The sequence below is a fragment of the Electrona antarctica genome (assembly GCF_951216825.1).
Source record: "Electrona antarctica genome assembly, chromosome: 9".
NCBI classification, from domain to species: Eukaryota; Metazoa; Chordata; class Actinopteri; order Myctophiformes; family Myctophidae; genus Electrona; species Electrona antarctica.
The window spans coordinates 46,252,878-46,279,566 of NC_136790.1; the positions used below are offsets into that span (position 1 = coordinate 46,252,878).

Consider the following 26,689-nt stretch of genomic DNA (forward strand, 5'->3'; position numbering starts at 1 on the left):
GGGACCAAAAGTCTGCTCACAAACCGATGAATGCAGGAGCAACAGTAACAGCTTCTTTTCAACCTTAGAATCCGTGTATTGTAACTGCGCAGCGCTAGTGACAGCAGGTGAACACGTGCATTTCTGGAGTCAACGTGAATCGACAACAATGAAGACAAATAGGCTTATTGGGATGATGTTGTGGGCATAGTAGAGATGCGTCCACAATCATTTATATAGAGAGAGGACGGCATGAGTGTACCGGCGATGATGTCTCCATTTCCACAGTGTGACTGTGGAGGAGGCTGGCCATCTATGAGGGGCTCAATCACCGGGCGGGTCATACCAAAACACTACATGGGGGACATGAAACCTAAACCAAATGAGCAAACCCATGTTAACCCATATACTCCACAGCACACCGGGTGGACGCACAGCCAGCCTCAGACTGCCCATGTTAACCCATATACTCCACAGCACACCTGCTGGACGCACAGCCAACCTCAGACTGCCCATGTTAACCCATATACTCCACAGCACACCTGCTGGACGCACAGCCAACCTCAGACTGCCGAGGCCATTTCAATGCTGCACACGCTGGACCCACATCCTGTTTTGGGAGTCCATGTTTAATGCTACACAAATAGCGTCAATGCTAGCGAGCTAAAATGAAGCCATCCTTGCTCTAGAAAAGCGCCAATGTTTCCATCTAAACCACCGGATAATCAGCAATCGCGCATTTTATCCAAACCACGGAGAGCTCTGTAGATTTTGAGTTATTCAGCTTTTTAGTCAGCCTGTATAATGGGAGGTGGACGGGAGCACGGTTGCGCAACACGGTCTAGGATCGCTAAAGGAAAGGCCAAGCCAAAATAATAATTAAAAAAAAAATAGAAATCAGCGATCCGGTTTGATATCAATAATAAAGCTTATCAGACGGAACATTAAGCCAGAAGCAGTTGCTGGTTGGATTCCTTCTGACGGAACGCTCCGCCACGAGCATTTATACCGTTAAACACAATCAGTGCCGGGATTTTCTTCAAAATAAAAGGCGCTAGAGTGCCAGAAGATATGGGAGATTTTACTCTGAAAAGCCCCGCCTTCCGTTCCCCCCAAAACGGGAGGCATAATGTTGCTTGCCTCGCGATGATTACGCTAAAGTCTCTTTAGAAGCGTTAATATTCCAAACGAGAGGCTTGTTGAAGTCAGAAATGAAGACAGAAGTATGCTCGTTTGGTCAAAACCAGAGAGTTCCCTAGATTAGGAGATACGAGGCATTCTTTCTGAGCCGTAAACAAGGAAGTGAACGGCAGCACGCATGTGCAAACAGAAAGGAGTACATTGCAGAAGGAGGCAAAGCCAAAAAATAAATAAATATATAGAATTTTATTTTTTTGTTTGATATCAATTAAAAAGCACTATGACGTGTGTACATACACGTCCACTGGATGCAACGGTTGGATTAGCTATGACGTTTGTACACGTCCTACGGTCTAAACAGACATTGAAAACATAATAATTAATTTGATAAAACTGAAAATGAGTGAAAAGTTAAAAAACATAATAATGAGCCCAGGTGTAGAAGACCCAGCGACACAGTCACTAGTTCTGGTTCACTAGTTTCAATGTGTGGAAACATGGAGGCCTCATGCTGCAGATCTCCAGCTGAGGTTACACACTCCCTCACTAGTTTCAATGTGTGGAAACATGGAGGCCTCATGCTGCAGATCTCCAGCTGAGGTTACACACTCCCTCACTAGTTTCAATGTTTGGAAACATGGAGGCCTCATGCTGCAGATCTCCAGCTGAGGTTACACACTCCCTCACTAGTTTCAATGTTTGGAAACATGGAGGCCTCATGCTGCAGATCTCCAGCTGAGGTTACACACTCCCTCACTAGTTTCAATGTGTGGAAACATGGAGGCCTCATGCTGCAGATCTCCAGCTGAGGTTACACACTCCCTCACTAGTTTCAATGTTTGGAAACATGGAGGCCTCATGCTGCAGATCTCCAGCTGAGGTTACACACTCCCTCACTAGTTTCAATGTTTGGAAACATGGAGGCCTCATGCTGCAGATCTCCAGCTGAGGTTACACACTCCCTCACTAGTTTCAATGTTTGGAAACATGGAGGCCTCATGCTGCAGATCTCCAGCTGAGGTTATACACACTCCCTCACTAGTTTCAATGTGTGGAAACATGGAGGCCTCATGCTGCAGATCTCCAGCTGAGGTTACACACTCCCTCACTAGTTTCAATGTTTGGAAACATGGAGGCCTCATGCTGCAGATCTCCAGCTGAGGTTACACACTCCCTCACTAGTTTCAATGTGTGGAAACATGGAGGCCTCATGCTGCAGATCTCCAGCTGAGGTTACACACTCCCTCACTAGTTTCAATGTGTGGAAACATGGAGGCCTCATGCTGCAGATCTCCAGCTGAGGTTACACACTCCCAAGATCTCATTAAGATTCCGTTAACCAATTAAAGCCCAGCGTTACCGTCCCAGGGCAAACTTTCCACATCAAGGTGCATCCAGCTGCTTTATATGTGCAGAGCGAACAGCACTTTCCAGCAGACTCTCGCTGCCTTAAATTCTTTGGTAAGAAAGACATGGATGCATACGTTAGATTCTTAGTTTTCTTACTAATGCAATTACATTTTAAGTCATTTCGACAGACTGTCCACACATTCCTTAAGGATTCCTGAATATGCCTCGCCTAATAATGCAAATAAGACAAGAATTGCAGTCATGGTGATAAATCTAAATTACCCTACAGGCTTAAATAAACTTGTTCATTTGTGGTTTGGCAGGGATGGCTGTCAAAGAGGACTTTGCCGATGGCGATATACAGATATTATATTTGTGAGTCATGAGAGCCAAGCAGTAGTTTGTCTATTACGCCAACATAAAATCATCCAGCAGTTCTGCTAGCCAATTACTACAATGTGATCGTTGGTCCAGCATCTATACCATAAATGAGTCAATTACAACACAAAAGTCCCTCTGGAGAATGGTATCTAGACAATCAATCAACTAGCCATTTAGAACGCTCATGGCTTATCATCAAGGCAGAGTAGTTGCAAAACGTCAAGCTACATCTAAAGTCAACGAATAATTACACAATCACCATAAAAAAGGAGAAAGCTTTGCTGGTAGAGAATCCACCGTTTGCTTACTTGCAAACGGGTGGTTGGTTGGGTCTGTATGTGCCGACTGGGGCTCGGGTCAATGCAATTGTTTTAAGAAACAAAGTATCCAACATTTCCTTAGCAACGCTGCTTGGCAGTTATATTGAAACCTGAATACATTTTGAGAACCATTCTGACATTGGGTTAATGATGCATATTACGTTTTTGTGTTGATTTATGTCACATACGTACAGCCGCGCACAGCTCAGTGATGTAAATAGGTTTTCAATGTAATGAGTCCCGGGATGCAGGGATGGTCTTTTAGATGAGTCCCAGGGACATTTTATGAGTCCCACTTCAACGACGTTAGGAGTATTTATTTTTACAAATTGCAGCATTTAACTCCCATTTCATTTTATATGGTTATAATGTGGTTATATTCAGAAGAAGAAATGATTATTATAACTAAAGCTAGAAAAGTAAACTAGAATAAAAAAAACAGTACAGTAGTGCATCCTGTGGATGCAGAGGTCGTCGTTTTATTGCGTCCCTTAACAATGAACTGCGTTTTGGGATGCAAAATGCACCCTATTTTAATCTCTGGCAGCTCACTGATGAAAACTACATGGAAACTAAGCTATGATGACTAAGACTAAATATACTGACAATTTCGTCAACAAATAAAAACTAGACTAAAATGTTAGGGCCTAGTGGACAAGAGATCCAGTGTAAGTAATTTTACACTTTGTTGCATGCTGAAAATAGCCAATCTACAATTACACAACACGTCGCGCTGCGACGCGTTGTGAGCTTGTAGATCTGCTAGTGTAAAATCAGTCCTTACGACGGCATCAAGGCCCGCCAAAATACATTTTAGTCGACTTAATCAACTGTACATTTAGTGGACTAAAATCTTATGACATTTAGTCGACTAAAATGTGACACACACACACACACACACACACACACACACACACACACACACACACACACACACACACACACACACACACACACACACACACACACACACACACACACACACACACACACACACACACACACACACACACACACACACACACACACACACACACACACACACACACACACACACACACACACACACACACACACACACACACACACACACACACACACACACACACACACACACACAGAAGTCCCAGCATCCTCAGAGCACTCTACCAGTAACCGTCGAGCCGATTCTACTCTATGGCTCCGAGACATGGACACTTTCAAAGAAATTAGAGAAACGGTTGGATGGCACTTACACCCGCCTTCTAATGAGAGCGCAAAATCTGTCTCGGAAGAGCCACCCATCGACTAATCTAATATACGGCAACCTTCCCCGTGTTTCTTCACTAGTCCGATCGAGAAGAACACAGTTTGCCGGCCACTGCTACATAGCTGACAATGAGGTTATATCTTCCCTTCTTCTCTGGAGTCCTGCCTCAAAGCAGACCAGAGGTAGAAAACTGTCGTTTCCTGTGATGTCATCACTATAGGGACAGATGCATCAGTAAGCAGGAACTGGGGATGGCAATAAAGGACCGGAAAGTCTGGCGTGGCATTGTGAAATCCATGATCGAAAAATGATGACGACACCCTGAGGATGAGAAGCAACCTCACCCTCAAAAAGCAGCACCAGACTCTTGAACAGTTTCTATTTGTCAACAATTAGACCAAGAACCAAGTCTGGTGACATTGCACAGACTGAACTGAATGTCTTGTTTAGACTTATAGACACGTAGGCTACATCAACATTTAAGACAGACATTTATTTATTTCTATGTATACATATTGTATCATGTGGATTAGTCATGTACTAAGCACTTTATGACATGTCATCTGTGCATGTTTCAACAACGGATAGTGAGTCAGTCGGTCATGGACAGAAACTATTCTGGGTCGTAGTATAGCCTAAAGCCAAGCCCCAAAATCCTGCTTGGCCACAAGAGCTTTGCAGGCTGCTGCTGACTGTCAGACACCTAAAAATATATGGTGGGAATCAACTATATTAATCCCATTCAATCTCAGCAGTGGTGAAGTCGGCCTCAAGCAAGCGCAAGTTAGGCCATCTAAGGCATTTTGACAGTTTAACGGTAGGCTTGTTCCGATTCGTGGTCGATTGTACCGTGTGTCACCGACTGAACGGAAGGACAGATCACAGTTTGTTCCTACGTTGGTATTAAAGCCATTTGACTTAAAACCAGAACAAAGATGCTATAAATAATAGAATGCACACCCTGGCCCGGGACGGCCTAGCAGTCCGGGCACCTAGTCTGCAAATGCAGCCCGACAGCTTTACTTGTTGCAGGTTCGATTCCCGTTCCTGACGACCTTTGCTGTGTTTAATTAATTTCTTTATCCCACCCATTTTTCACCCCTGTGTCAATTATCTAATGTGATCCTGGGCTCTACACACCCTCCGCCAACCTGGGGAGAGCAACAGACTTGAACTCATGCTTCCTTCATGAATGAGTGTCCAAATCGCTCCTTACAAGCCATATTTAATGGCCATATGAGAATATTACCCAAGCCTATTTGATGAGACTATTTGAGTAGTACACAACATGAGTTTGTTCACAGGTCAAAAAATAAAAATCACTGGAGAAAAACAAAAATGGAGAAGTAACTTGGACAGGATTGTGAAATGGGCAGTCAGAAATGCCCACATTGTGCATTCACAGTTTCACACCAAAGCACATTTTTCTCGCAGTCATTCACAGACTCATTCCTCCATCTGCTGAAGTCGCAACAGCACTCTAACATGAAGGTTGCTGACGACAGCACTCTGCACTGACTCAGTCAGGAGTATGGGCCTTATTCACAAAACACTGGGCTGGGTTTGTGATGCTCGTCACGAGGAGGAGGAGGTGGTGGTGCAACAACAGCGGTGTTGTTTTTGGCAGCAAATAGAGATTTAGTCATGAGTCTCTTGAATAGTTTTAGTCACATTTTAGTCTACTTTTAGTCGACTAAAGGTTGCCTTACACTAGCCGATAATCGGGCATTTTTGACGCTCGGGGGGTGCCCGACTGCTCAAAGCGCGATCGCCCCGATCAACATCAAGAATGTTTGATATTTGCTCTGCCCCGCTCCGATTATCCTGCAGTGTGTGGTGCTATCAGATTTCAGAAAAAAATCGGCTAGTGTAAGGCCACCTTTAATGTCATAAGATTTTAGTCGACTAAATCTGCAGTTGATTTAGTCGACTAAAATGTGTTTTGGCGGGCCTTGATGCCGTCGTAATGACTGTTTTTACACTTGCTGAAAATAGCTGATCTACAAGCAGCGCGACGCGTTGTGAGCTTGTAGATCGGCTATTTTCAGCATACAACCAAGCGTAACATGACTTATACTGGGTCTCTTGTCCATTAGTCCATTCCTAACATTAGTCTAGTTTTTATTTGTTGACGAAATCATCAATACATTTAGTCTTAGTTTTAGTCATCATAGCTTAGTTATTAGCTTAGTCATTTAGTTTCCATTTAGTTTATCAGTGGAAAAGGGTAGTCGACGAACATTTTTCGTCTTAGTTTTAGTCGACGAAATCAACACTGAACAACAGCAGTGGTTCATGGAAACTTACGGGATGGACGGACGGGTCCGAACACGTTTCCTGTGGACAACAAGCCTGACTCATTCAGCATCATGCGGAATTGTTCCTAGTTTAAGACAATGGCCGTGTTTACGCCGTCCAGATCACTGCAGTTACCGTGTAACTGGTGGTCAGATTGTTGCGCGCGTGCGCGCGCACGCACGCACACGCGCACACGCACACACGCACACACACACACACACACACACACACACACACACACACACACACACACAAAATGGGGTGCATTTTTCATCCCAAAACGCAATTTATAGTTAAGGGACGCAATAAAACAACGACCTCTGCATCAGTACACTACTGTACTGTTTTGTATTCTAGTTTATTTTGCTATTTGCTTATTCTGTTTTCTACATGAAAATAACCACATTATAATTTATAAACATATAAAATGAAATGGGAGTTAAATGCTGCAATTTGTAAAAAATGGCAAAATATGACTCCTAACGTCGTTGAAGTGGGACTCATAAAATGTCCCTGGGACTCATCTAAAAGACCATCCCTGCATCCTGGGACTCATTACAGTGAAAACTGCACACATTAGTGCTGCACATTCTTGCTCAAATGTGAATCTCGATATTCCTCCACAATAATTGAGATCACGATTCTCGCGCGCGCACACGCACACGCACACGCACACACACACACACACACACACACACACACACACACACACACACACACACACACACACACACACACAACTTAAGAAAAGTGTTAAGATGTATTTAAGTATCAAAAGTAAAAGTATTAAAGACATTTTCATGGTACAAAGAAAAAAAAACAGACATGTCTACTTCTCTTTCCTTTCAGAATAATGCAGCAGTCCTTTTTCTTTTTTCTTTTCTCCATTGCTCTGTAAAGCACTTTGAGCTGCATTTCATGTCATGAAAGGTGCTATACAAATAAAGTTGTATTATTATTATTATTACGCCAAAGAAAGAATTGTCCTTCTAGCTAGTTTTGTCTTCCAATTTCTCCATCTCCACTATGGTTTCATCTGTCCTTCAGTGTCCTGGGCTGAATGAAGGTCTAACTCTCCATTATTGATTATAATGAAGCACATCATAAGACCTTGTGCTCTTATAAGCCGGATGCTTAGGGGGAAGAAAGGGAAAAAAATACCATTCCTTAATACGAACATGTAAGCACTTCACCATGCTAGTCGGCCTCCAATATTTCAATTCAATTCAAAGGGCTTTATTGAAAGAGCTCTTTCACTACATCCATAAATCTTCTCTTTGGTCTTCCTGCCTGGCAGTTCCAACCTCAGTGTCCTTCTACCGATATACTTACTATCCCTCCCCTGTACGTGTCCAAACCATCTCAGTCTGGCCTCTCTGGCTTTATCTCCAAAACATCTGACATGTGCTGTCCCTCTGATGTACTCATTCATGATCCTATCCATCCTTGTTACTCCCAGAGAGAACCTCAACATTTTAGTCTCTGCTACCTCCAGCTCTGCTTCCTGTCTTTCTGACCAACTCTAAAACATAAATGTGTAAACTACAGATGTAATTTTATTGAAACAAGAGAATAATAGCATAGCTTAATAATGTATGCTACTATGCTGAGCATTAGTCAAAGGTATCAAATTTAAAACAATATGTTTAAATTGGAAACACACACACACACACACACACACACACACACACACACACACACACACACACACACACACACACACACACACACACACACACACACACACACACACACACACACACACACACACACACACACACACACACACACACACACACACACACACACACACACACACACACACACACACACACACACACACACACACACACACACACACACACACACACACACACACACACACACACACACACACACACAATCCTTTAGATTCCAAACGGAGAAGACCTTTTTTTGTCCTGACCAACTTCTATATATATCGAGGTGCAAAGGATTCCAGCTTTGCATTATTCCAATGTGTTTCTAATGCTCAAAAAGCACAAAATAGGCACCAAGTTTGCAAAAAAGGACAAAGTTAAAGTAAGTAAAACAAATTGTCAGATAGTCGCCATCTTTGATGCAAAATAGAGGTTCAGCCACACCCAGTCATAAAGATGATCATTCCAAAATGTTTCTAATTTTCTAAATGTCCGCCACTTTTTTCAGGTGGCGGACTGGCGGCCATATTGGATTTGGCCACTATGATAACCTGGAGGGTTGCTGGCTTGGGCATGGATTCAACAAACATTTTGAGCTCCTTAGAAAATCTGTAGCTCTAATGGTCATTTTTAAAAGGGCGTGGTCAGTTTCGGGTATTTCGCCCCGGATAGAGAATTTTTCACAGTTCCCAAGTTGTTCACGGGGGTCATATTAGCCAAGAACAGTTGAGATATTCTCTCCTAAATGAAGTGCATACATATCTTAGCCAGGTCCTACAGCCACAGAGAGAGTCTACCAGGTGTGTGCTGTGTGTAATGACCTTGATACAGCCACAGAGAGAGTCTACCAGGTGTGTACTGTGTGTAATGACCTTGATACAGCCACAGAGAGAGAGTCTACCAGGTGTGTACTGTGTGTAATGACCTTGATACAGCCACAGGGAGAGTCTACCAGGTGTGTACTGTGTATAATGACCTTGATACAGCCACAGAGAGTCTACCAGGTGTGTACTGTGTGTAATGACCTTGATACAGCCACAGAGAGAGAGTCTACCAGGTGTGTACTGTGGCGAACATTTCATTTAAACTTTTGCAATGAAAAACAGGGTAAACATTGTGGATAACGGTGTATTATTGAAATCATGATCTCACACACACCACACACACACACACACACACGGAAAGTAACTAAGTACATTTAGTACCCATTTAGGCCTGAAAAAACGTTAGCTCTGAAAGAATATATATTCAAAGATTTGTGGCGCATTTTTACGATTTTTCAAAAATAGCACTCCACTACAATTATTTGACAACTTTAGTCACATTTTGATTATTTCAAAATATACATTAACCACTTCAGTCCTATATACACATTCTACAAGTAGTAGTATTTCTATATTGCAGTATTGATACTTTTACTTAAGTAAAAACTTTTAGTACTTTTTCCACCACTGACAGACACAGAGACAGACACACAGACACACATAGACACAGCCACAGAGACACAGAGACAGACACACACCTGGCTCAGACACAGACAGAGAGACACAGACACACACCTGGCTCAGAGCTGCTGCAGGGTTAGGGGTAGGATGGGTGTCTTTTAAAGCAGGACACAGTTGTTTTTCTTTTTTGCTTTCTTCTTTTCCACTGGCGTTTTCCTATTTATCTGTCTGACCAGGTCATAGAAGATCTACAAGAAAGGGAGAATCAGAACACAGGACAGGAGAAGATGGTGATTAATGAGAGGGTTGACGCAGGTGACACTAAAGGCTCATACATAGTCTGGATTTTCGGTGGTTAGGTGACCACCGAACTACAACATGACGTCACGAGCTGCGGTGAAGAGCAAACCACCACCACCGCTCCAGCCCTTCTCTGTTTTTACTCACCACCGCTCAACGTTATTTCAGCTCCGGTGGTCACCTCACCACCGAAAATCCAGACTATGAATAGGTTTAAGGGGCAGCAGTGGGTCAGGGGTAGAGTGGCCGGTAGATCGGAGTGTGTCGAAGTGTCCTTGAGCAAGACGCTGAAACCCTAATTGCTCCCGATGTGCTGGTTGGTGCCTTGCCTGGTTTCCTCCGCCATCAGTGTGTGAATGGGTGAAGGAAATGCACAATCTATGTGCTTTAGGATAAAAGCGCTATATAAATGCACCATTAACCATTACAGGTAGAATACTGGATGTGGTTGGTTGTCTGCAGCAGGTACAACATCTCAAACTGAAATTCATGTCTGTTAGTGTGGAAATGCTTTGAGATGAGGGTTTAAACTTAAAGTCTATGAATTGTCTATGAATTGATTGCATAGGGCCTAAATGGTGTCATCTCTTTTGGATTAAGTGTTTGACTGTACGATTTGATTTGTTTTTAACATTTGTCTAATAAAACTATTCAATTAAATCCATCAAAGATGATGTTACCAAACAGACTTAGTGAGCTGCAGGAACACATTACATTTTCTACAAAATGTTGTTTCTAGTTAATCCATTGAGACCTGGAACGCATCCATGTCACGTTAGCGTTTAACCACATTAACCATTAAACCGGGAACCCCTTTTGGTGTTTTAAACATTATGTTATAATTTAGCTATTGAAAAATAGCAGATCTACAAGCTCATAGCGCGCCACCGAGTGGCGCGCTATGAACTTGTAGGTCTGCTATTTTTGAAAAATCGTTAAAATGTGCCTCAAATCTTTCCGAAAATTGTCATGATTTAGAAAACTTTTTTTTTTTTAAATTTCGACGTCAGGCCTGAATGGGTTAAATACACCCAGCCACAAACGTCCCTATCATGTATACAAAAAAAAAGGGAAAATCCCATCTACAAGCTCATCGGAAAATCAGCCATTTTCTCTGCACGACACCGTTGTACGACAGAGTATGAAACAGGGCTAACTCAACCTGTATCGGTCGCCATTTGCGATGCGGGTTAGGGTAGTAGAGCCGCTGTGTGTGTGCAGTGCAATCCGTGTGTTGTACTCACTTCGAGGACGTTGGTCTTTGCCTTCGCGGAGGACTCTAAAAAGGCACAGTGGTTCCACTGTCTGGCCAGGTTCTGACCCTGCTCCTTCCCCACCACGCGCTCATCCTCCAGGTCACACTTGTTCCCCACCAGGATCATTGGCACCTGCACAGGACGGAACGAGGACACACACACCATTTTAACTTGCTTTTCTCCACACACATTTATCTAGCTTAATATCCATCTACTGTACATGACTGACTGACTGACTGACTGACTGACTGAACACACACACACACACACACACACACACACACACACACACACACACACACACACACACACACACACACACACACACACACACACACACACACACACACACACACACTTTGTACTGATCCACAAGATGATACATATTTTGTACTGATCCACAAGATACATATTTTGTACTGATCCACAAGATACATATTTTGTACTGATCCACAAGATGATACATATTTTGTACTGATCCACAAGATGATACATATTTTGTACTGATCCACAAGAGGATACATATTTTGTACTGATCCAAAAATGGCATATTCTGTGACTTCAGTATCATGTACAGTAAAAGAAGAAGAGTGAGGAGGAGGTGAATAGAGGATACAGTAAGTAGCCTTGGGTCCACCTATGCTTTTTGTGTGTGTGTGTGTGTGTGTGTGTGTGTGTGTGTGTGTGTGTGTGTGTGTGTACGTCAATTTAACAAAGGTGCAGACAATCAGAAATCAGCTGTGAAAGTGATCGACGTTTGCGCTACTCTATGTCGATTTGAATTGGACTCGGTCCCAGACTTTTTTTTCCCCTCCCTGGAAATAAAAACGTCTGTTTCCGAGGCTAGAGGATAAGTAGACGGGATGAACGGAGAGAGACAGAAGACATGAGGGCGAAAGGGGAGAGGGCAAAAGAGAGGCAGAAGGAAGGAGAGGATGGAGATTATGAAGAGATGAGCAGCAGGCGCTCTCGTTAGCAACGCAGTCCATTTCATTTGCAGCACTTATCTGCAGCTAAGTAGTCTATTCAATTTAATCTCAAGGCGGCTTGGATGCTTCACAGAAAGCATCATCAACCGAGAACTGGCACAGCAACCCAAAAAGGACAGAGAATCAATACAAAGCTGCAGCAGAGGCAGTATCTTTTTGGTTTGCTTTTGAAAAAAAAGGACATCCTCCTCAATTGATTTTCCTGGATCGGTACCCAATGAAACTACAAAAATAAAAAAACAGTGCTTTAAGAATCTGCCAAATATGCAAACTTGTTTCCTATTTTTGTATTACTCTGGGACAAGAATAAGGCTTAGCCCTTAGCCGTCCCACTGGACAGAGAACAGGACTAGCCATTAGCCGTCCCACTGGGCAGAGAACAGGACTAGCCCTTAGCCGCCCCACTGGGCAGAGGACAGGACTAGCCCTTAGCCGTCCCACTGGGCAGAGGACAGGACTATCCCTTAGCCGTCCCACAGAGAACAGGACTAGCCCTTAGCCGTCCCACTGGGCAGAGGACAGGACTATCCCTTAGCCGTCCCACAGAGGACAGGACTAGCCCTTAGCCGTCCCACAGAGAACAGGACTAGCCCTTAGCCGTCCCACAGAGAACAGGACTAGCCCTTAGCCGTCCCACAGAGGACAGGACTAGCCCTTAGCCGTCCCACTGAGAACAGGACTAGCCCTTAGCCGTCCCACAGAGGACAGGACTAGCCCTTAGCCGTCCCACAGAGGACAGGACTAGCCCTTAGCCGTCCCACAGAGAACAGGACTAGCCCTTAGCCGTCCCACAGAGAACAGGACTAGCCCTTAGCCGTCCCACAGAGAACAGGACTAGCCCTTAGCCGTCCCACAGAGAACAGGACTAGCCCTTAGCCGTCCCACAGAGGACAGGACTAGCCCTTAGCCGTCCCACAGAGGACAGGACTAGCCCTTAGCCGTCCCACTGAGGACAGGACTATCCCTTAGCCGTCCCACAGAGGACAGGACTAGCCCTTAGCCGTCCCACAGAGGACAGGACTAGCCCTTAGCCGTCCCACAGAGAACAGGACTAGCCCTTAGCCGTCCCACAGAGGACAGGACTAGCCCTTAGCCGTCCCACAGAGGACAGGACTAGCCCTTAGCCGTCCCACTGAGGACAGGACTATCCCTTAGCCGTCCCACAGAGGACAGGACTAGCCCTTAGCCGTCCCACAGAGAACAGGACTAGCCCTTAGCCGTCCCACAGAGGACAGGACTAGCCCTTAGCCGTCCCACTGAGAACAGGACTAGCCCTTAGCCGTCCCACAGAGGACAGGACTAGCCCTTAGCCGTCCCACAGAGGACAGGACTAGCCCTTAGCCGTCCCACAGAGGACAGGACTAGCCCTTAGCCGTCCCACTGAGAACAGGACTAGCCCTTAGCCATCCCACAGAGGACAGGACTAGCCCTTAGCCGTCCCACAGAGGACAGGACTAGCCCTTAGCCGTCCCACAGAGAACAGGACTAGCCCTTAGCCGTCCCACAGAGGACAGGACTAGCCCTTAGCCGTCCCACAGAGGACAGGACTAGCCCTTAGCCGTCCCACAGAGAACAGGACTAGCCCTTAGCCGTCCCACAGAGGACAGGACTAGCCCTTAGCCGTCCCACAGAGGACAGGACTAGCCCTTAGCCGTCCCACAGAGAACAGGACTAGCCCTTAGCCGTCCCACTGGGCAGAGGACAGCAGGGGAGTGTTGGGGATGCGTTGACTCCTGCCTGCTGTTTCCTGACAGCCTATCTAGGGAGCAAGGTCTGCCAGAAGGAAGTCATGGCGGACCCGCCCAGACCCGGGATAACATCGCTTTCCTTCCTGCCCCCTTTCTAACACTGCTGTGTGCTTAGTTTAGTGTCTCTGCTCCAGCTCCTCTCTGGAATGATACCATAGTGTTTAATCCATTGAGACCTGGAACGCATCCATGTCACGTTAGCGTTTAACCACATTAACCATTAACCCATTTTGGGCGGGAACCCCTTTTGGTGTTTTAAACATTATGTTATAATTTAGCTATTGAAAAATAGCAGATCTACAAGCTCATAGCGCGCCACCGAGTGGCGCGCTATGAACTTGTAGGTCTGCTATTTTTGAAAAATCGTTAAAATGTGCCTCAAATCTTTCTGAAAATTGTCATGATTTAGAAAACTTTTTTTTTTAAATTTTGACGTCAGGCCTGAATGGGTTAAGCACATTAAAACCAGCCATCCCCGCTTTGGGCAAATGTTCAAACATCTTCACACAATTTTACATTAGTTAAATTTAAAATAAAATAATAAAAATAGTCAGATCTATACGCTCTCAGTGCGTCACTATTCGTTGTGCGATAGGAGTGCATAGAGCCAAGCGCTTAAGTACAAGTAACATCGAGTGTTTCTGTAAGTGTTCGGTACGATCCCGCGTTTTCGCCAAAGGTCTGTGACTTTGTGGTCACGCAGGTGTAGGCAAGAAACATACTAAAGCAGGGTAAGTTTAAATCCAATGCAATCCATCAATTTGCATAATGCTTTGCTTATATTGTGGTGGGTCGCAACGGATAGTATGCTAACTAATTGATACTGTTAACCTGTACCCCTCCCCCCCATCTCATTCAGCCTTGTCCAAAGACGACGTGACTTGTGGAGCTGGAAAAAAACTGGACAAGATTTGTGAGCAATATGGTAGTGTCCTGACTGATATGCACCAACCTGTTCATGCATATCCATTATTTTTCCTAGTCAACAACTGCCTAGTATTTCAGAGGTTGTTCTTGGACAGGGCTATGACCAAGTACTTCCAGAAGATGTTATCCTAAATACTCAAATATTCTAGTACCCCCCCCCCCCCCCCCTGCCCCCTCTCTCTCGCACACGTTTCCACACTCTCACTCTGAGCTGTGGGGCAGACGACAGGAAGTGGGTATGTTTGGTTTAGCCCCATGGAGGTTGCTGCTTGAAAAATAGCAGATCTACAAGCTCATAGCGCGCCACCGAGTGGCGCGCTATGAACTTGTAGGTCTGCTATTTTTGAAAAATCGTGAAAATGTGCCTGAAATTGACTCAGAAAACTGTCAGGATTTAGAAGACATTTTTTTTAAATTTCCCCCCGCCCCCTCTCTCTCGCGCACGTTTCCACACTCTTCTCACTCTGAGCTGTGGGGGCAGACGACAGGAAGTGGGTATGTTTGGTTTAGCCCCATGGAGGTTGCCGCTTGATGTTTGATAACCAAACAAGCCTTCAGACGAGACCGTTGAATGACAGCCCCCCCCTATCCCCCCCATCAGAGGTCCCAAGTGAACCTGTGGTATGCCATTCTAACACAAACTGTAACAAGCCAAGCTGGAGGGGCAAGAAGGGTTGGACTGTTAAGGTCAGCAATAATACGGCAGAGCTATGTTAACTAGCAGTGTCCACACACACACAGGCTCCTTTTAGACAGGTCCCATCCCGCCACACAATGGCATTCTAGAGGCTGGACTGCAGACACAATCATTCTAGAGGCTGGACTGCAGACAGAATCATGGAATTCAGAATAGGGATAAGGATGCTTGGTCCGAGTAGAAACATGAATATAGACACTGAGACGGTGCTTCCACATGGAGAAGTGAGTCACAGGCACGGAGTCAGGCATTAGTTAAAGGGGCATTCCACTCATTTTCAACATTTTACTATGTCATTAATATACCATAGAGCTGTTGTGTGGAAATAATAAAAAGTCCCCCCATTCTGTGTTTCCTAGAACTGTAATTATGAAAAAAATCAGACCTCTAGTTCTAGGAAACACAGAATGGGGGGACTTTTTTATTATTTCCACAGCTCTATGGTATATTAATGACATAGTAAAATGTTGAAAATGAGTGGAATGCCCCTTTAACCCATTTAGACCCGATTTTAAAAAGCCTTCTAAATCAGACAGTTTTCTGAATGTCAGTGGTTCTCAAACTATTTCATGTCAAGGACCCCCAAAATTATATGTAATTGGCCGCCGACACCCAATTGAAAATGTGTTGTTCCAGGGACCCCCCCAGAAGCAAAGATTTGAGTTAAAAAAAAAGTTTGCTCTTTAAGAATACAAGCTACAAGCTCATAGCGCGGCACAGAGTGCCGCAATTTTTCAATAGCTAAAGTATAACATAATGCTTAAAACACCAAGAGCCCAGAATAGGTTAACACCCTGTTCACGCCAGTGAGATGAAGAAGCCACAGCTTGGAAGAGTCATAAGACGTCAGTTACGTAAGAGCAGTGGGAGGCAATGAGGCATGTCGGCTTTCTTTTTTTTTTTTTATATACACTCCTCAAGCGAGTTACTTTAACTCTCTCTGCCTCACGAGACCCTTAACAAGTCTTCTCAGGAGGAGGAATTCAGCCCCACTGCGATCAAAAAACGCATGTCATTAAAGGGCCTTTTTTAATTGATCTTGGCGAGGCAGAGTGCAGTCTGCACATTTCACCAGCGTTTGCAGTAAACGGTGCGTGGCATTCCCATCAAGTTCAACCAGAATGAGAACAGCTGCGGCGGCAAATAGTCTTGACTGCTCTTGCGCGCTGCTGCCCACCCCAGCCTCAAAGCCTTCAGCTCTCCAGTTAAGAAAAATATCTCCTCTTTGCAAGGAGAAGCCAAAGAGAGAGAGAGAGGGGGGGGGGGGGGGAGAGACGGGGACAATGTGTTAAGCATTTCCTTTGCTTGCTGCATTCTTTCAGCAAGGGGCAAAAAGAAAGATAAACAGATGTCGTGGGTTGTCATAGCCGACGTCTTTTAAATCACCAGTAGAGCGCTCACTGACGGAGCAACCGTAGCGACCAGATAAGCGCGAATGTTTGGACAGGGGTGGAACATATCAGGAGGCCCGGGAACACGGTTCCAACAGAAATGGGGATGGCAACTGCTTTCCACCATATTGGAGGAGCCACACTGATCCTGCAATCAAATCCCTTCAACCCCGAGCCTGAATCTCGGCCCCAGAACCACAGCGGCTCAGTAATGAGGTACCGCAGATCCTCCCCGATTCCAGTGCATTTTCTGATGAGTTGGGGCTTTCCTCTGACAGTCCAATCACCCACACAGAGTGCCAGAACCACAGTCAGTCAGACCACAAGGCAGGCCGGGGAGAGAGAGAGGTGGGGGGGGGGGGGGGGGGGTAACAAAGAGCCAAAGGCGATGAAAGGCCAATCAAAACAATGAGCTGAAGAGAATATTGGTATAGAGAGTGGAGGGCTGGCCGATTTGGGTGGGTGAAGGCAGGAGTAGGGGTGAGGGGTTTTACAAACTGCTGATGGGAGAAGGAGCGAGAGAGAGAGAGAGAGAGAGAGAGAGAGAGAAGAGAGACAGAAAGTGAGCGAGCCAGATAGAGTGAGTGAGAGAAATAGAGGGAGGGTTATGGTAACATTCATTCCCTCCAGAGATCACCAAAAAAGGGCATCCTGAATCCTGCTGACAAGCTATCTGCCCTGCCTGGGAGGGGATGGATGGAGAGCTCTCCCAACAGTGTCCCAGCGTACCAGGGACACAGAGAACCTGATGCACTGCTCAGAATGTATTGACATGACAGATCCTCCAAGACTCAATCAACATTTGAAGGGGAAAACCAAACTGCATGTTAAAAGAAAAAAAAAAAAGGGGGAAAAAAAAGCAGAACTATTATTTTAATATTTCTGTGCAAATGAGGGATAGGAAGGGATTAGTTACAACTAGATAAAGTGCCCCTCGGGGCACAGGTCTCCGCCAGGGCAGGTCAGGTTGTGGCCTCCTGGTGGCGCTATAATAGGCCAATGTGAAAAGGGTGCAATTTCTTCTTACGCCTTGGATGGCAATTGGATGATTTGAGGCATTTTGTTCCAAAAATGTGTTTTGGTGACCAGGCCAATGGGATATATTAATCAGCCTAGTAGGAAAGTCTGTGAAAGATTTCATGTAAATTGCACGCTGCGTTGATGATTTGAGGCATTTTGTTCCAAAAATGTGTTTTGCAAAAATCCACCTGTTGGTGGAAACTTTGAAAGCCAATGTTAGCCAATTGCGGTGTGCAAATACACACACAGAAACAGCGCATCACGGTTTAGCCAATGAGAAAGCCAACTGGACTAGCACAGCAACGTCAGCCAATGAGAAAACCAGCTGGACTATAGAGGACTAGCTTGCACATCGATGATAGACAGCTGGTCAAAAATATTGAACCAATGAAGAGTATTAAAAAGTGCTTGGGACAAAACCTCTCAACACCATTGGACCATCAAGCTGTCTGCTAAAGCAACTAACTCCACCACCTCTCCCCCTGCCTCTCATTCAAAGCAATTGACAATATTATAAAGTCACAATACCAACTTTGACGAGGCAGTATTTTCCCGACTAAACTCAGGTGTTACTTACATCCTCCGTGTCCTTTACTCGTAGGATCTGTTCCCTCAGGTCCTGGAGGTCGTTGAACGTCGACTGTGCTGTGATGGAATATACCAAGGCAAAGCCTTGGCCATTCTTCATGTACAGGTCCCTCATTGCCGTGAACTGCTCCTAAAATGACCATTCAGAAACGGGGAGAAGCAAAAGGCTGTCACTACTGTTTTACGGTACAAATTGGCCATATTAATAATAATAATAATGGATTTTATTTATAATGCACTTTACATTCCTCAGAATCTCAAAGTGCTACAGTAGGCATAGTATATGAAACAATAGGTAAAAGCAGAAAAAAAAAAAGAACATTACATGATTAAAAGCAGGAAACAAAAAACAACAGTTAATGAACATGAGGTCAGGGAATAAAATCAGTGGGTTTGGGGGAAGGCCTTATTAAAAAGGTAGGTCTTTAGTCCTCTCTTGAAGCAGTCGATTGACTGTGGCACTCTCAAGTGTGCGGGGAGAGCATTCCACAGTTCAGGGGCAGCTGTGCAGAAGGCCCTGTCACCCATGGTGCGCAGGTTGGCCGTGACGGGGTTGAGGCAGTATGTGTTTGATGAGCGGAGGGTGCGGGTCGAGGGTTTCAGGGAGACTAATTATTTGAGGTAGAGGGGGGCGTTTCCGTGGACGCATTGGTGGGTGAGCAGGGATATTTTGTATTGTGTTCGGAACGCGACGGGGAGCCAGTGAAGTGAGCGGAGGATGGGTGACACGTTGCTCTTATGTCATAAAGGGGTGGGAAAAATGCCCACTGTGGGAATATTGCCAGTGAGGATATGCAATGAATTCACTTTTGTCTATACTAACCGATGTTGGAGCAGGAACCGCTTTGGTGTTTTTTTCTTTTTTTTAATAATATTTTACCCCACGATTTTGCAACCCAGTTTTTTCACCCAGTGCCAATTATCTAATCCTGAGCACTACACTTCCTCTGCCAACCTGGGGGGGCAGCGGACTGACCTCATGCCTCCTTCTATGCATGAGGAGTCCAAGCTGTTTCTTTTCACCTGACAGGGGGGGAATTTCCCTGGCCGGACGTAGCACGTGGAAGGAACACGTTATTCCGACCAGTTCCTTTCCCCTCCATCAGGTGCCCCGGCTGGCCAGGGGGAGGTAGTTTTAGAGACCAGGATTACTGCATGTTTTTTGTGAGGGTACCTACCCTAGGGGACACGGGGAGAACATGCAAACTCCACACAGAAAGGCCCTTTCGCCAACCCCACCTCGGGTATGGGCACTGATGACGCGGAGGAGGGAACACGCCCCCAGCGCCCACAGCGGGAATCGAACCCAGGACCTTCTAGCTGTGAGGCGACAGCACTACCGACTGTGCCACCGTGCCCCACGGGTTAACTTTAGCTTGAACAAACCCTGGTAATAATTATGGTTATATTATTAATGCATGTTGAAAAATGCTTGACGCACCATGGGTAATACTAATGGTCCAAAATTTTTTTTATCTCCATTACAAGTGCAATGCTGAATTGCTGAACACAGTGTGGATAAGGAACGTTATCAGCACACTTTGTTTGGGCTGCAATTCTGAGTGGCTACATGGCAAGCAGAACAGTTCCACATCTAACTTCACAAGTATACCAGTGTTGAAAAAAATGTTCGTCGACTACCTTTTTTCACTGATGAAAACTAAATGGAAACTAAATGAAAACTAAGCCATGATGACTAAAACTAAATATATCGACAATTTCGTCAAATAAAAACTAGACTAAAATGTTAGAAAGGAACTAGTAGTGGCCAAGAGATCCAGTACAAGTCATTTTATACTTGGTTGCATTCTGAAAATAGCAGATCTACATTGTAAAATCTACAGTGTAAAATCAGTGTAAAATTCATTTCGACGGCATCAAAGCCAGCCAAAATAGATTTTAGTCGACTAAATAAACTGTAGATTTAGTCGACTAAAATCGCATGACATTTAGTCGACTAAAACTAGACCAACACCAAAACATTCCAGGTGAATAAAATATGACTGAAACTAAATGAAAACTATTCAAATGACTAAAACTAAAATCAAATTTTGCTGCCAAAAAACAACACTCGTAAGCGTACATTTGTGTTGCAGAATAAATGCGATGTACAATAATACTGTACAGCTGGACAGTATTAGAGCTGATAGAATCCCATGATTCCATTTCTTAGAAGCCACAGGCGGAGGTTTACATTGCTGCTTTTAGATTTCCTTTTAGAAACCCTCCATCAATTCAAAGGCTGGCCAACTGACCCTTGGCATGTTTATATCATTTTTCTCAACATAAATCCCATTGCTGTTTCTAAGCTGAAAGAAAAGTGCTTTCTCTAAGCCAGATAAAAATCATCAATTCACATCAATTCAGTCACACTATTCGGTCTTACTGATTTGAATGTGAATCCCAATCCTAATCATATCAGGGGAGAGGTGCTACACAATATAGCATAGGAAGGAACGTCCCTGGAAGAATATCAATGTTGTGTATAAAACCTCTTGACTTGAATACTAGCCTATTACCAGTTTCAACCACAGCTAACGAGATCAGATAGCAGAATTGAGAATACCTTTGGGAAGAGACACCAAAAGGCATACAATTTCCTAATGGAACATGTGTTTTTCTCATTGGAATATCACTTTCTGACAAACCACAGCTTTTCTTACCAGTGAAGTAAGAAAAGCTGTGGGCGCTGGGGGGGGGGGGGATGTTCTCTCCTCCGAGTGCCCATACCCTAGGTGGGGTTGGAGAAAGGGCCTTTCTGTGTGGACTTTGAACTGCTCGTAATGTAATAACGGTTCAAAATACTGACTTTTAATACTGGCCATGATACTGACCATGATACTGTTATGATACTGGCCATGATACTGACCATGATACCGTTATGATACTGGCCATGATAATAGGTGCCAGAGGGGGGGGGGGGGGGGGGTCAGAAGGGTCTGAATGTCCCTGCACTATTGGGGAATAACTGGTTTATTTATTTGTTCCTGTCTCTATCACCGTTACCATTTTGTTGCGCAATCGTTGTGTATTGGCTGCCGCTGCATGCTTCCACACAAAAACAAACAGTGACCGCCATGCCATCAGTGACCCCCCCCAATAATTATAATAATGTCCCCCCACTTTTTACGTCCCGACGGCGCCACTGACCATGATACCGTTATGATACGGACCATGATACTGACATGGTACTGATTTATTACATTATGAACTTTTATTACATTATGAGCGACTATCTGGTTAGAAATATCAGTTACGTTACGAGTTTTTATTAATTATAATTAATATTAGTTATTACATTATGAGCTGATTATTACATTATGAGTTTTTTATTACATTTAATTAAATTATTACATTGGCAGAGGGAGTGTAGAGCCCAGGATTACTCACAGTGCCAATGTTGAGTGATACGAGCTTGGTATTGGATGAGGCTGGGTATTGGATTGAGTGATAGAGCTTGGTATTGGAGGAGGCTGGGTATTGGATTGAGTGATAGAGCTTGGTATTGGATGAGGCTGGGTATTGGAATGAGCCATGATATGATACCACAATTATGGAGGTTGTTCACTTACTGTGCCGGCCGTGTCGAGGATTTCAAGCATACATTGCTGCCCATCTACCTCCACTTGCTGTAGGGGGATATGACAAGGATGGCATAAATGGTAAATGGTGCATTTACAGTATATAGCACCTTTATCCAAGGCGCTTTACATAGATTGTGCATTACATTCACACACACATTCATACACCGATGGTGGTGGAAACCATGCAAGGCACCAACCAGCACATCAGGAGCAATTAGGGGTTCAGAGTCTTGCTCAAGGACACTTCGACACCGACTCTGGGGGAGCCTGGGTTCGAACTGGCAAACTTGCGGTTACCGCCCAGCCACTCTACCCCTGAGCCACCGCCGCCCCATATTAAGAACAAGTCAAACAGTCAAACAAAAAGCAAAGCCTTATGTCACGTCAGAAATTATATTGCAAGAAGCCAACCCCAAATAACAGGGGGAAAAACAAGAGCTGGTAATAATGAGCCAAATGGGGTGTGATGAGGACCAAAAAGGGGACAGAGAGAGAGGGGTTCAGGGAAAGAAGAGCGAGAGAGAGAGAGAGGAGGAAACAGTAACATCATGACGTGAACCTGAAGACCAGCTGCTAGCAATCAGCTCATTCCAGACCAGCACACAATCTCTTCCACTCGCTTCCCATTCTCTCCTTCTCCACAGAAACACTTACCTTTCTGTACGAGTCTTCTATTGTCGGGTCGTATTTTTCCACAAAGATTCCCTGTACAAACTGGACTGTCTGTAAGAAAAAGATACAGACGCAGAACAACGTCAGATCAATGTGACCTCCAGCAAAACATCCAAGAGACACGAAAGGTGGCCGAGCGACAGTGTCTGCTATTAGCAGTGGTTCCCAAACTTTTTCACATCAAGGACCCCCAAATTGACACTAATTAGCCCCGCGGACCCCCATTTGAAAAGATATGCCAGGGACCCCCCCATAAGAGAAGATGTTTATGGTAATTTCAAGGAACCCCAGTTTGACATGCATTAGTCTACGGACCCCCCCATTTAATGGCATTTCTATCTCTGGGTCCCCCAATTTATATTGTAAAATCAATGTCATTTTAACTCTGAGAGTGTACAAATGGAACCAAATGGACCCGTAATGGTCCATTTGGTTCCAAACTATCATTTAGCTGGGGAACCCCTGGAACTCCCTCAAGGACCCCTGGGGGTCCCCAGACCCCACTTTGGGAACCACTGTGCTATAGCATTAGCAGTGCTGTATCAAAGTCTGCCTGGCTATCAAATAAACGCAACAGCACAATCAAAGTTTCCAGGGTTAAGTCTATCAAATACATACACAGCGATGGAAATACAGTGCAAGCAATCATTCATCTTAAATGTTGAGGATTAATCTTGTACAACAAATGGTTCTGTTAACCAATTTAGGCCTGACGTCGAAATAAAAAAAGGCTTCTGAAATAATATATATTCAACGATTTTTCAAAAATAGCAGACCTATGAGCTTGTAGATCTGCTATTTTTCAATAGCTAAAGTATAACATAATGCTATTGCTTAGTTAAAACACCAAAAGGGGTTCCCACCCAGAATGTGTTAAAGAAAAGTAATAGCCCTGAATTCACCAAGCCTCTAAACATGTCACTGCTTGCCAGTTTGAGAGCAGGACTGTTTTACTTTGCATTAATGAAGACCTACTAATGCTGTAGGAGTTAGGAGTGAGGAAAAGGTTGAGCACATCTCAGTGCAGAGGCAGTTCCAAAGTGACCTTAAAGTGTTCAAATACATTTGATACCGGTTTCATATACTGTAAGCAAATTTGAGGGGATTGGATAACCAGTATTGACATCACTATTGGTTCTTGCAAAAACCGTTTATAGTTAAGGGACGCACTACAACAATGACCTCTGCACCCACGGGATGCACTACCGTACCGTTTATTCTAGTTTATTTTGCTAGCTTTAGTTATAATAATCATTTCTTCTTCTGTTTTCTACATGAATGTAACCACATTATAACCATATAAAATGGGAGTTAAATGCTGCAATTTGCAAAAAAAGGAAAAAAAGGGCAAAATATCGGCAACGTCGTTGAAGTGGGACTCATAAAATGTCCCTGGGACTCATCTAAAAGACCATCCCTGCATCCCGGGACTCATTACATTGAAAACCTATGTACATCACTGCCCATTGAATAAGGATGTACTAGCGTTCACGTCATTGTTAGTAGAGATGGTGGCAGTGAAGAGAATATATATACTTACCAGAGCAGACTTGCCCACGCCTCCCGAGCCTAACACCACTAGTTTGTATTCACGCATGGCGGGATCGCTTCACCAGACAGCCCAACACTCTGCACTGGAGAAAACAGGGAGGAGAGGAGCAAAGAGAAGTGGAGAAAGAGAGAGAGAGAGAGAGAGAGAGAGAGAGAGAAAGGAATAAATAAAGACAATGAGATGAAAAATGTATGAAATGTGTCCAAAGAAAGATCTAATCAAAAAACAGAGGAAAAACAGGGATTGTCCCACTAGTCCAGTCCAGTCCCAGAGTTAGTTTCTCCACTTCAGGAAGAAAAGGATTCTAGTAATTCCTGGAGGTCTGGGAGGACAAGAAGCAGCACAACAATGAGGCAACACCCATAAGTGGAGCTGCTCCAGGGTGGAGGAGGTGAAGAGTATGTGACCCCTCTCTAACGCAAACCAGCTGTGCTGCCGCGTGTGTGTGTGTGTGTGTGTGTGTGCGCGCGCACACGAGAGAGAGAAAGACATATTGAGATGGGGAACTGAAGGCAGGAAGACACATGGGTTTGGCAGACAAGCCCCTTAATGACACAATCATTTGGCCATAGAACACAAAAAAACACACCCAATGCACCCCACTGTCGGGACATGCAGAGTCGAGCTCATTCGCTCATCGCCTAGCTAGCATATTTGTGTACCTCCGACAGCACTATGTCAGTCACTGGAGCTGGAGGTGACTGTGGCAACAGTCGGGGGGAAGTGGAAAATGAGATGGTGGGGGAAGTTGTGAAATGACTGGAATATCCCTTTGAGCAACATGGAACTGGAGGCTGTGAATCGTTGGCACACGTGACGTAACGCCAAGTTAGCCAAGCCAACTGGGTCACTACTAGTTGGCCTCTACAGAGAAGCTAGCTAGGAGGCCTGGTGAGAATGGCTCAGAGTCAGAGAGGGGGGTGAGTTTGGATTATTGGTCCAGATACTTGAAGCTTGATTTAAATGCTTTGTTGTTGCTCATTATACCCCAATAGCAGATCTACAAGCTCACTTTGCAGATGAGCTATTTTCGCTGTGAGACACGGATGTGCAACTAAGTATTAATCATCTGAGGAAAAGCACGTAATGGTTCACTAGGAAATGATATGAACAGGAAATAAAACATTCCTCCAATGAGTGCTTTGAAGCATCATCCAGCAATTTGATACATTATTTTCTCTCTCCTTCGGTAGTTTAACTGACTTAGTGGCTTTGATCTTCTATTGCTTGTTTCAGCGTTGTATAGCCGTCACTGTCAAATAGAAAGAAAAAGTCAACTGGAATGCATTACGCCGCATTTCAATAACTATGGTACTACTAAACACTAACACTAATTGCAGCCATTATTACCAAACCTATGCCGACCACTACATTTATATATATTAGACCTGAGGACGATTTTACAAATGCCTTCTAAATCCTGATAGTTTTATGAAAACCCTATGTTTCTATGTCAGTGGTTCTCAAGGTTTTTCATGTCAAGAACCCCAAAGATTATATGAATTTGGCTGCCGATCCCCCATCTGAAAATATGTTGTTCCAGGGACCTCCCAGAAGCAAACCTTTGAGTTAAAAACGTTCACTATGAAAGAATATATATTCAAAGATTTGCACCACATTTTCACGATTTTTCAAAAATAGCAGACCTACAAGCTCGTAGCGCGGCACCAAGAGCTTGTAGATCTGCTATTTTTCAATATCTAAAGCATAACAATGCTTAAAACACCAAAAGGGGTTCCCGCCCAGAATGGTTTAAGTAAATGATTAAAACTATAGCTATGACTATTTGGCTAAGAGATACATGTAAGTTTCCAAAGGAATATTACAAGCGTGTAGCATCTGGGTAGGGTTATTCAACTACAGGTCAGTGTTAGTACCATGCCATACGTTATGACCATAGGTACCAAGACAAATCAATACGTTACCCTTTTGAGTCTGTGGCTGGATTCGCCATATTGTCCCCCAAAGGTTGAGAAGTAAGAAGCATGTGCTTAAAAAGCAGGGCCCAAGGATAAGAGTCTAGCCTGGCCTAATCATCATCATCATCCCCTTTTTTCAGATTGTCAAAAAGCTAATTACGAGCCATCCTCAAAAATAGATTATCTCCTCCCACGGCCACAGCAT

At 44.4% G+C, this 26,689-nt stretch overlaps 1 protein-coding gene across 8 annotated transcripts in view; it reads right to left on the reverse strand.

The window, feature by feature from the left end:
* The window catches only part of LOC306929611 (ras-related protein Rap-1A-like), a 35,943-nt gene that overhangs the window by 4,164 nt on the left and 5,090 nt on the right, over nt 1-26,689 (reverse strand). For 4 of the 8 annotated variants that reach the window (XM_079510207.1, XM_079510211.1, XM_079510212.1 and 1 more), the window contains exons 2-7: nt 24,554-24,642; nt 22,996-23,064; nt 22,330-22,386; nt 18,747-18,887; nt 11,386-11,529; nt 9,956-10,089 (exon numbers count right to left, since the gene is read on the reverse strand). In XM_079510207.1, the coding sequence (XP_079366333.1) occupies nt 10,000-10,089; nt 11,386-11,529; nt 18,747-18,887; nt 22,330-22,386; nt 22,996-23,064; nt 24,554-24,610 (558 nt within the window). In that variant the 5' untranslated portion in view covers nt 24,611-24,642 and the 3' untranslated portion in view covers nt 9,956-9,999. Of the gene's footprint in view, nt 1-9,955; nt 10,090-11,385; nt 11,530-18,746; nt 18,888-22,329; nt 22,387-22,995; nt 23,065-24,553; nt 24,648-26,689 lie in introns of all 8 variants that reach the window. The other 4 variants (XM_079510208.1, XM_079510210.1, XM_079510209.1 and 1 more) reach the window with 1 other exon arrangement.